The sequence below is a fragment of the Pseudorca crassidens genome, chromosome 2 (assembly GCF_039906515.1).
Source record: "Pseudorca crassidens isolate mPseCra1 chromosome 2, mPseCra1.hap1, whole genome shotgun sequence".
Classification (NCBI taxonomy): Eukaryota; Metazoa; Chordata; class Mammalia; order Artiodactyla; family Delphinidae; genus Pseudorca; species Pseudorca crassidens.
The window spans coordinates 144,004,349-144,015,857 of record NC_090297.1 but is presented as its reverse complement, the minus strand read 5'-3'; the positions used below and the strand labels follow the sequence as shown (position 1 = coordinate 144,015,857).

Genomic DNA, 11,509 nt, shown 5'->3' with positions numbered 1-11,509 from the left:
GCTTTGTTCTCTATGCAGCCCAAGCCATAAAGACCCAGAGAAAGAGGTCTAGGAAAAGATTTCTCTTATCTAGTGTTATGGACTAAATGTTTGCCTCCCCTCAAAATCCATAGGTTGAAGCCCTAACCCTGCCCCCACCCTGCCCCCAGTGTGGCTGTATTTGGAGTTGGGGCCTCTAAGGAAGTAATTAAGGTCAAATGAGGTTATATGGGTGCAACCATGATCTAATAAGATTAACGTCCTTATAAGAAAAGACACCAACATCCCCCAACCCCCAATGCATGCACGATGGAAGAGAAACCTCACCAGAAACCGAATTTGCCTTGATCATGGACTTCAAGCCTCCAGAACTGTGAGACATTAAATTTCTGTTGTTTAGGCCACCCAGTCTGTGGTATTTTGTTATAGCAACTCAAACCAACTAATACAGTTTCTAATGTCTGAAGTTTGGAAAACACAGATATTCCTTCAGTGTTTTCAGAAACCAGCTGCTTTAACAGTGTTCTCTCTCCAGTGGAACTGGATTTAAACTTCCCGTGTTGTGTTTTTTTGTTTGTTTGGCTTTGGTTTTTGTTGAAAGGAAATTTTAAGACTCCATCCAATCCAGCCTTCTTTTTACCATAGGTAGGTCAATATTTGATTTTCTATTCCTTCCTTGACTTTCTATTCCTTCCTTATATTCCCTGCAACTATAAACTTTCTGGACTTTTATCACCTTAGCTTAGCTTAGTTCTTGGTCTATGCAGAAACTCAATTTCTCTTCTTAAAAATGTATATTATCAATATTATTACTGATATCAGCCATCTTTATCTTAGTTAATAATGCTAATATATTTTCTTTCCTAATGGTATTTCATTTGTAACTCTGCTATAACTGTGGAGTGAAAGTTGGGGCTCTCTGAAAGATTTCAAGTTTCAGGGACTTCCCTGGCAGTCCAGTGGTTAAGACTTTGTGCTTCTAATGCAGGGGGTGTGGGTTCGATTCCCACCCCTCCCAAAAAAAAGTTTCAGCTGCCTGTCTGAGCACTTTAAAAACAACAATACTTTTTTTTAATTACAAAAATTTCCAGACCCAGGAGTAGAAAGATTAGAGCCTCACACAGATCCAACATTATCAAGATTTTTGTCACACTTGCTTAATCTATTCCTTTTCCTTTTTTTTCTTTGCTGACATATTTCAGAACAAATCTAAGACATCAAGTCATTAAACTCTATGTATCTCAATATGAATCTCTTAAAAAAAGGAGACATTTTCTTATGTAAACACATTGTAATTATCTAATCTAGGAGAATTAACAATAATTCTTTTGTCTGCATGCTTCTGAAGTGAAACTACTCATACAGAATTCTGTACTATGAAAAAGTTAGCACTGCATTTGTATAGCAATATTCTGTAGACTAAAAACAGTTTTAAAGTGAAATTTAGTATGTTCTGAAATGCAAGGTGCTGATCTACCATCTAACTAAAGCTGAGCTCAAGAAGGCCTGAGACAACTCTTAAAAACACACAGGGGCTTCCCTGGTGGCTCAGAATCTGCCTGCCAATGCAGGGGACACGGGTTTGAGCCCTGGTCGGGGAAGATCCCACATACCGTGGAGCAACTAAGCCTGTGCGGCACAACTACTGAGCCTGCGCTCTACAGCCTGCGACCCACAACTACTGAAGCCCGCGAGCCACAACTACTGAAGCCCACATGCCTAGAGCCTGTGCTCCACAAGAGAAGCCACCACAATGAGAAGCCCGCGCACCACAACGAAGAGTAGCCCTCACTCGCCGCAACTAGAGAAAGCCTGCACGCAGCAACGAAGACCCAATGCAGCCAAAAATAAATAAGTTAATTAAAAAAAAATACACAGTATAAGGTTGAAGTCTTTGTACATTATTTTAATAAAAAACACACTGCTGTGTACGAATATACAGATCTCAAGTTGTAACATTCAAATACAGAATGCGATGAAGTAGCTTTGTAAGTTTTCTTCACTGAGACAGATTTTCTGTCACATTTAGACTTTTATGATTATTAAGACATAATGAACAAGAGAAGTACGGATTTTCCAGCCTCATGATTAGTAAATTCCTCTGCAAAGGAATGAAGGTATTCAGTCATTAATATGGAAACAGTTGGCAAATTAGATGACGCTGCCTACAATGTATTAATGTAAGAGACACAATAAGAGATAAGAAACTGCAGTTAATGTTAGAAGTATAGGCAATATAGCTTTCTCAGACTTCTACCAATGATTATATACTTGATATATAAACATTCTTAAATGTAAAATAGTTCAGTATGATTGCATCTATATTTGTTCCACAATGACAATTTGTTTAATGTATTAATCTGATATATATTTTTGACCTGGAGTCATTTACAAAGAAATAATGAGAAATCCTGAAAAGAAACTTATTAGTTCCAAGTCAAATTATGTTTAAAAGTTAAGAGATCTATGGAAAACAAAAGTGTGGGTAAGAAACATTGGCTACATGCCAATTTTTATTTCTAACAGAAATTTTTACACATAATAATCATCTTCACAAAATAATCATCTTCTTTACCTTACAAAACAAAACCAAAAAATCCTAAAATTAATCCCACAAATCCAAATTAGCGAAACTTAGAGTAACAAAGTCAGAGCCAGTCTTGTCACCTGCACGCTAATTTGATAAATCAAACTGCTTTGCAGGGGTGGGGGAGGACTGCATCTGCTCCTGTGCAGAACTGATGATGACTTTCAGTCCTTAAATAATGATAACTGTCACACAGCTCTTTTTTAAAAAGAAATATGTATATCCAGGAAACCCAATGGAATATGTTACTTCTGAAATTCCATAAAAGCTATAAGGCAGCCAAGCGTTGATGGTATTCAAGGACAGTAAAAGTTTGCACTCTTAATGACCACTGACAGGCTTTGTGCCAATATTCAAACAATACGCTTTTCACTGACTATCAATGCAAAGGTGAGGAAAGAAATACAATATTACATCATACCCCAGCACAGAGCTACTATATTTGTGTAAAAGAATCACTACTTATCTGTTGTTTTAAATGAAGTCCCGTCCAGGCATTAAGCTGGAATCTAAATGTTGATAGTGCCTAATCTCAACTCCCAAGATAAACAACAAGAGTTTAGGTGTCAAGACTGATCCTCTTTGGCCGCAGTGGATACCATTTTCTCTGGGGGCAGTCTTTAGTTCGCTTTCTTCTCAGTACCAAGTCAGTGTCTTTCCTAGCAGAACTCTCTGCTGGTGTGGTTTCTATTTGTGCTATAAAGCTCTCAGGTTTAACATCTGGTTTTCTACAACAACCGGAAAACACTTCTTGGTGGACTCTCTGCAGCTGGATAACAGGCTGCATCTTTAAAACTTGGGAAAATCCATCTCCTTGTTCAATTAATGCAGGCAAGGACTTAAAAAACAAACAACAGTAATACTTAACATTAATCTCAGGTTGAAACGCAAACACACAGAGATAGACACAACACTTGAGTATTTTAACTCTTCAGATCAAGGCTTTTTCTAAAACCTAATTTTTTAGGTCATAGATATTCAACTTTACCTTAAAATACCAGTTTTAGCTGAGGAATTTTAACAAAAAGCTAAAACTAAAAAGATATGTTCTGTTCCTATAATGCCTGGTAGTAAAATAAAACTCTGGCAAAACAGGAGGTAACAGAATTTCAGAGTTTAAAATTTAATGTCTGAAATTCCATATTTTACGATAGTAAGTATTTTAGAAATCTTAATTATCAAGAGCAGGGATCAGCACATTTTTTCTGTAAAGGGCCATACAGTAAACATTTTAGGCTCTGAGGGCCTTTACATCTCTGTCGCAATTATTCAACTTTCCTGTTGTAATGTAAAGAAGCCATAGACAGTAAGTAAACGAATGTACATGGCTGTGTTCCAAAATAGTTTTATTTACAAAAACAGGTGGCAGGCTGGATTTTACCCTGTCCCACCACAGTTTGTCAACTCCTGATTAAGAACATGTTATGAGGGCTTTCCTGGTGGCGCAGTGGTTGAGAGTCCGCCTGCCGATGCAGGGGACACGGGTTCGTGCCCCGGGCCGAGAAGATCCCACATGCCACGGAGCGGCTGGGCCCGTGAGCCATGGCCGCTGGGCCTGCGCGTCCGGAGCCTGTGCTCCGCAACGGGAGAGGCCACAACAGTGAGAGGCCCGCATACCGCAAAAAAAAAAAAAAAAAAAACATGTTATGAGAGAAGTGAGAAGTGTGAGTACCAGAAAATCATGGCATCAGTACAAACCACAAAAGAGTGTTACAGAAGATGATCAAAACAGAGGAGATTCTGAAGGAGTTTTAAAATAATTTTCCTGTACTAGAAATCTAAATATTTTCTGTTTGGGCAAAATAAATGTCAATAATATAAACAATTTATGATAATAATATTAAACTCCAAGTTGGATATACAGTTGATGGAAGAAATTTTCACATATTGAGGTATGGGGAAATCACTCTGGCTTATACATGATTTAGGCTGAACTTTATGCTAACTGAAACAGCCTGTCTTGTGGCCTGTCAAACATACATTGTACATCTGCTTTCATCATTAAAGAAAAGAATTTGTTCATCATCCACTTACATAAAGGGTTAAGCTGCAACCCACTGCAGCCACCCAAGACAGTGAGCCCTCAGGGGAATTCAGGCATTCTGTGCTTTGGATGTATAGGCTTCTAGATAGTTAAGATGCATATTTAAGGATGAATTTCAACGACCCCAGATTCTTGCATCTTCCCATACACAGAAAAAATCCTAAATTCATTAACTTGAGATGTCTGTTCTTTGTGGTTAGCAGTAATCTTTTACCAAGCTGTAACCTTGACCACATTTTTTCCAGCCAAAAAAATTCATGTATCTTCTCTCCTCCCCTACCCCTTCGGAGCAGTCCCAGCAGAGCTACTGAGAAGCTGTTTCCTGGGCTATAGTCCTCAGTTTGGCTCTAATAAAACTCTTCTTCTATTCTTATTGTATATTGTTTATTGATTATTTGCATCAACACAGAATAATACAGTGGCTGAGAGTATAGGCTCTGGAGCTAAACATCTAGGGTTTAAATCCTGGCACAATTACTTATTTGGGCAATCTACTTAGCCCCTCTGTGCCTTGGTTTCCTTATCTGTAAAACAGCAGCAGTACCTATCTCAAAGGGTTAGTGTAAGGATTAAATGAGGAAATATAATACATGTAAAGCAGTTAGATGGTGCCTAATCCAGACTAAATGCTGGCTAAATGTTAACTGGTATTATCATCCAAAATTGTGTGATGGATTGCTAACTCTCAGAACTCAAAAATATAACCAACCTTTAAAGAAGCCAGGTATAATACCGGCACATAGTAGGTGTCTAATAAATGGTAATTATTCTGAATGTTACCGTCAATTAATAATTCATTAAAGATCTATTTAAAAGACTACTGAGAATTCCTGTTACAACAGACTAAAACACCTAAGAATGCTAAAAGCAAACACCTAGCCACACATGTTATTCACTTATAATTTAGTATGTAGCTTTTACCTTCATGGCTTCACTGATCTCCTTAGCTATTTTTTCTCCTCTGCATTTCAAATTTTCCATACGAGGGGCTGCAAAGAAACCGTCAAACAGTATTTTAGGCTTTTTATCTAATACGAAGTCATAAAAGACATGCAGATGCTATCTGGACGACAGTCTGTTAGAATTATTCACCTTGGCTCAATCTTTCTTAGAATACTTTGTAATCTATTTAAAACAAGTGTCCTATTAAGTTTATCCAGATAAATAAAAAGACCGTGAAAATATTAGAATAGCAGAGAAAAACTTATGGTTATAAGTATAAAATGATAGACAGGGATGTGCCTGGTGGCACAGTGGTTAAGAATGTACCTGGCACGGGTTTGAACCCTGGTCTGGGAAGATCCCACATGCCGTGGAGCAACTGAGCCCGTGCGCTACAACTACTGAGGCTGCGCTCTAGAGCCCACGAGCCACAACTACTGAACTCGGGCTCGAACCCATGTCCCCTGCATTGGCAGGCAGATTCTTAACCACTGCGCCACCAGGGAAGCCCCACTCAATGCTTTTCTGATTCCTAATACATTTTCTTTTCTTCCAATCTGTGTTACAAATGTTCATGCCTACTTCATAACAGAACTGCATATTTAATGATACCTCTGTATAAAAATCCTAATAAAACTCCAAGTGAAACTGGAGATAAGAACAATCATTCCATTATGAAATCATCTACAAATTAGTTTTTTTTGTTTTTTTTTGTTTGTTTTTTTGTGGTACGCGGGCCTCTCACTGTTGTGGCCTCTCCCGTTGCGGAGCACAGGCTCCGGACGTGCAGGCCCAGCGGCCATGGCCCACGGGCCCAGCCGCTCCGCGGCATGTGGGATCTTCACGGACCAGGGCACGAACCCATGTCCCCTGCATCGGCAGGCGGACTCTCAACCACTGCGCCACCAGGGAAGCCCCTACAAATTAGTTTTTAGAAGAGTAGTTCTCACTAGAAATTTCTTAAAGTCTAAGCAAGTATGTAACTATGTTAGGAAGGCCACAGTTTTACTGACTTCAACAGATTGGCAAATAAGCCAAGCAAAGAATTTCTTTCATAGCTGCTCTTTTTCTTTTCTGACTTTTCTTGGCTCAAAAAAGTGAGAACACATTTAGAATAAAGAAAATGAATAGCAAAGGCAACTGAGAGATGCCGGAGAGGGTGTGGATAAAAGGGAACCCTCTTGCACTGTTGGTGGGAATGTAAATTGATTACAGCCACTATGGAGAACAGTATGGAGGTTCCTTAAAAAACTAAAAATAGAACTACCATATGACCCAGCAATCCCACTCCTAGGCATAAACCCTGAGAAAACCATAATTCAAAAAGACACATGCACCCCAATGTTCATAGCAGCACTACTGATAATAGCCAGGTCACGGAAGCAACCTAAATGTCCATCGAAAGATGAATGGATAAAGAAGATGCAGTACACATATACAATGGAATGTTACTCAGCCTTAAAAAGGAACGAAATTGGGTCATTTGTAGAGACGTGGATGGACCTAGAGGCTGTCATACAGAGTGAAGTAAGTCAGAAAGAGAAAAACAAATATCTTTTATTAACGCATATATGTGGAATCTGGTATAGATGATCTTATTTGCAAAGCAGAAACAGAGACACAGATGTAGAGAACAAACATGGATATCAAGGGGGAAGGGGCAGGGTGGGATGAACTGGGAGATTGGGACTGACATACACTATTGATACTATGTATAAAATAGATAACTAATGAGAACCTACTGTATAGCACAGGGAACTCTACTCAATGCTCTGTGGTGACCTAAATGGGAAGGAAATCCAAAAAAGAGGGAATACATGTATATGTATAGCTGATTCACTTTGCTGTACAGTAAAAACACAACATTGTAAAGGAACTATACTCCAATAAAAATTAATTAAAAAAAAAAAAAGGAACTGAGAGAATGGGGCCTTAAAGGAGAAAGGCAAAGGCAAAGGCAACATCATAGCCTCAGAAAAAGGGTTCTTGACCTTTTTTAGTTCCCAGAGATTTCTTTGGCAATTTGGAGAAGGCTATGGACCCCTTCTCAGAATATTTTTTAATGTATTTATTTTTTAAATTGAGGTATAATGTACATACAGTTAAATGCAGAACTTAAGTTTAGCATTCAACCACCTTTGACAAATGTACACCAAAGACATGGGACATTTCCATCACTCCAGGAAGTTTTCTTGTGCCCCTTTCCCAATCTTCTATACAAGAAGCAACCACTCATCTGATTTCTATCATTATACGTCAGTTTTGCTTACTCTAGAATTTCAGAACGATGTTTTAAAATATAATTTAAAAATATAATTACTTAAAAATTGTAATAGGTAATACAGGTGCTTCTTTATAATGATTTAAACAAAAAGATCGAGCGGCAGGTCTAATTACTATAATAAGAAAATAATGAGTATAAACAATATTGCGAGGTGTCTGCAACAACAGAAACTGAAAATATCTGTGGCTTCCAGTAGCAAAAAAAAAAAAATTACAGGTACTGCTAATACTACCACCATTACCTGCATTCAAAATTGAAGGAAATGCTAAATTTCAGTTTGAGGTTAATAAGAATAACACTGTAATTTTTTTCCTCTCCAAGTTCACAGCCTCCTATATTCTCAGGACCCTTGCCTTAAAATAGTATGCTGATTTAATTTCAATTCTTTTACGATTTGGGGAGATTCCCCCAAGAGCACTCAGGCAATTATTAAATTCTCCCCTGGGTATGGCAAATAAATGATCCAACCTTCAGTACTCTTGTAGCAATCTGTCTTCCAGCCAGGCCCACATTTTCTCCTCATCAAACTTGCACACCTGTGTGGAGCTGCCCATTCTTCTAACATTTATTATGTACTTTCCATGGACAAATACCAGTAGTTAGGTATTCAGAGTAAGGAAAAATGGTCTCTGCCCCTCAAGGAACTTTCAGTTTAAAAGAGACACATGGAGGGCTTCCCTGGTGGCGCAGTGGTTGGGGGTCCGCCTGCCGATGCAGGGGGCGCGGGTTCGTGCCCCAGTCCGGGAGGATCCCGCGCGCCGTGGAGCGGCTGGGCCCGTGAGACACAGCCAATGGGCCTGGGCGTCTGAAGCCTGTGCTCCGCAGCGGGAGGTGCCAGAACAGTGAGGGACCCACGTGCCGCAAAAAAAAAAAAAAAGTAATTCCCTACATTAAAACATGAGAAAGTGTAAGATTAAATCCAACAGAAAACATATCTCCTACTTTGAAATTCCACCATAATTCAAATTACATTCAGTATATACATCCACTCAAAAAGAATTCAGAGATCACACTGTTGAAAGGCAGTGGGCAATAGAGAATGGATAAGACAAAAACAGAAATATGAGAAACTACAGAGAAGATATGTGGTTGACCTTTGTGGATAGATTCAGAGTAAGAGTAAAGAAAAGCAATCTAAAACTCGAATTAAAAATTTAATATTCACATAATTTCTTATCACTGTACAAAAATAGTTTTTAATATTTAATGTGGCAATAATAGGAAGTATTTAAAAATCATTTTTATAATAAAAAATGAGATTCCTATACTTCGTGTGCTTCTATTAATTCAGTAACATTTGGTTCTATTAAAAGGACTCTCAAATCTTCTATTACATATTTCCCATTAGCTTTGTTCTACACACAACGCTCTAAGTAATTCATCATCTTTTGAAAAAAGGGAGTATGAAAGTTGTAACTGGATCTAAAACATTTCATAATTAGACTGATAAAATGTAACTGGTTGCAAAGAGTTGTTTCTTTTTAGTTCAATTTACCTTTCCTGCACATGTAAACTAACAGAGATAGAAAGAATATTTGAAGAAATATGATGATGATAGCAGAGGGCGGAACACTCCCAAACTCGTTCTACGAGGCCACCATCACCCTGATACCAAAACCAGACAAAGATGTCACAAAGAAAGAAAACTACAGGCCAATATCACTGATGAACATAGATGCAAAACTCCTCAACAAAATACTAGCAAACAGAATCCAACAGCACATTAAAAGGATCATACACCATGATCAAGTGGGGTTTAACCCAGGAATGCAAGGATTTTTCAATATACGCAAATCAATCAATGTGATACACCATATTAACAAATTGAAAGATAAAAACTATATGATCACCTCAAAAGATGCAGAGAAAGCTTTTGACAAAATTCAACACCCATTTATGATAAAAACCCTCCAGAAAGTAGGCATAGAGGGAACTTGCCTCAACATAATAAAGGCCATATATGACAAACCCACAACCAACATAGTTCCCAATGGTGAAAAACTGAAACCATTTCCTCTAAGATCAGAAACAAGACAAGGCTGTCCACTCTCACCACTATTATTCAACATAGTTTTGGAAGTTTTAGCCACAGCAATCAGAGAAGAAAAAGAAACAACAGGAATCCAAATTGGAAAAGAAGAAGTAAAGCTGTCAGTGTTTGCAGATGACATGATACTATACATAGAAAATCCTAAAGATGTTACCAGAAAATTACTAGAGCTAATCAATGAATTTGGTAAAGTAGCAGGACACAAAATTAATGCACAGAAATCTCTTGCATTCCTATACACTAATGATGAAAAATGTGAAAGAGAAATTAAGGAAACACTCCCATTTACCATTGCAACAAAAAGAATAAAATACCTAGGAATAAACCTACCTAATGAGACAAAAGACCTGTATGCAGAAAACTATAAGACACTGATGAAAGAAATTAAACATGATACAAATAGATGGAGAGATATAGCATGTTCTTGGATTGGAAGAATCAACATTGTGAAAATGACTATACTACCCAAAGCAATCTACAGATTCAATGCAATCCCTATCAAACTGCCACTGGCATTTTTCACAGAACTAGAACAAAAAATTTCAGAATTTGTATGGAAACACAAAAGACCCCAAACAGCCAAAGCAATCTTGAGGGAAAAAAACAGAGTTGGAGGAATCAAGCTACCTGACTTCGAACTATACTACAAAGCTACAGTAATCAAGACAGTATGGTACTGGCACAAAAACAGAAATATAGATCAATGGAACAGGATAGAAAGCCCAGAGATAAACCCACACACATATGGTCACCTTATCTTTTATAAAGGAGGCAAGAATATAGAGTGGAGAAAAGACAGCCTCTTCAATAAGTGGTGCTGGGACAACTGGACGTGTACATGTAAAAGAATGAAATTAGAACACTCCCTAACACCATACACAAAAATAAACTCAAAATGGATTAAAGACCTAAATGTAAGGCCAGACACTATCAAACTCTTAGAGCAAAACATAGGCAGAACACTCTATGACATAAATCACAGCAAGATCCTTTTTGACCCACCTCCTAGAGGAATGGAAATAAAAACAAAAATAAACAAATGGGACCTAATGGAACCTAAAAGCTTTTGCACAGCAAAGGAAACCATAAATAAGACAAAAAGACAACCCTCAGAATGAGAAAAAATGCTTGCAAATGAAACAACTGACAAAGGATTAATCTCCAAAATTTACAAGCAGCTCATGAAGCTCAATATCAAAAAAACAACGCAATCCAAAAATGGGCAGAAGACCTAAATAGACATTTCTCCAAAGAAGATATACAGATTGCCAACAAACACGTGAAAGAATCCTCAACATCATTAATCATTAGAGAAATGCAAATCAAAACTACAATGAGATATTATCTCACACCGGTCAGAATGGCCATCATCAAAAAATCTACAAACAATAAATGCTGGAGACGGTGTGGAGAAAACAGAACCCCCCTGCACTGCTGGTGGGAATTTAAATTGATATAGCCACTATGGAGAACAGTCTGGAGGTTCCTTAAAAAACTAAAAATAGAACTACCATACAACCCAGCAATCCCACTACTGGGCATATACCCTGAGAAAACCATAATTCAAAAAGAGTGATGTACCACAATGTTCATTGCAGCTCTATTTACAATAGCCAGGACATG

At 37.9% G+C, this 11,509-nt stretch overlaps 1 protein-coding gene across 2 annotated transcripts in view; it reads right to left on the bottom strand.

Moving 5' to 3' along the window:
• Window positions 1-1,859: 1,859 nt before the first annotated feature.
• The window catches only part of NSL1 (NSL1 component of MIS12 kinetochore complex), a 37,988-nt gene continuing 28,338 nt past the window's right edge, over window positions 1,860-11,509 (bottom strand). The window contains exons 5-6 of one of the 2 annotated variants that reach the window (XM_067728995.1): window positions 5,532-5,599; window positions 1,860-3,404 (exon numbers count right to left, since the gene is read on the bottom strand). In XM_067728995.1, coding sequence (XP_067585096.1) covers window positions 3,126-3,404; window positions 5,532-5,599 — 347 coding nt within the window. In that variant the 3' untranslated portion in view covers window positions 1,860-3,125. Of the gene's footprint in view, window positions 3,405-3,433; window positions 4,137-5,531; window positions 5,600-11,509 lie in introns of those variants that run through there. The other variant, XM_067728996.1, reaches the window with a different exon arrangement.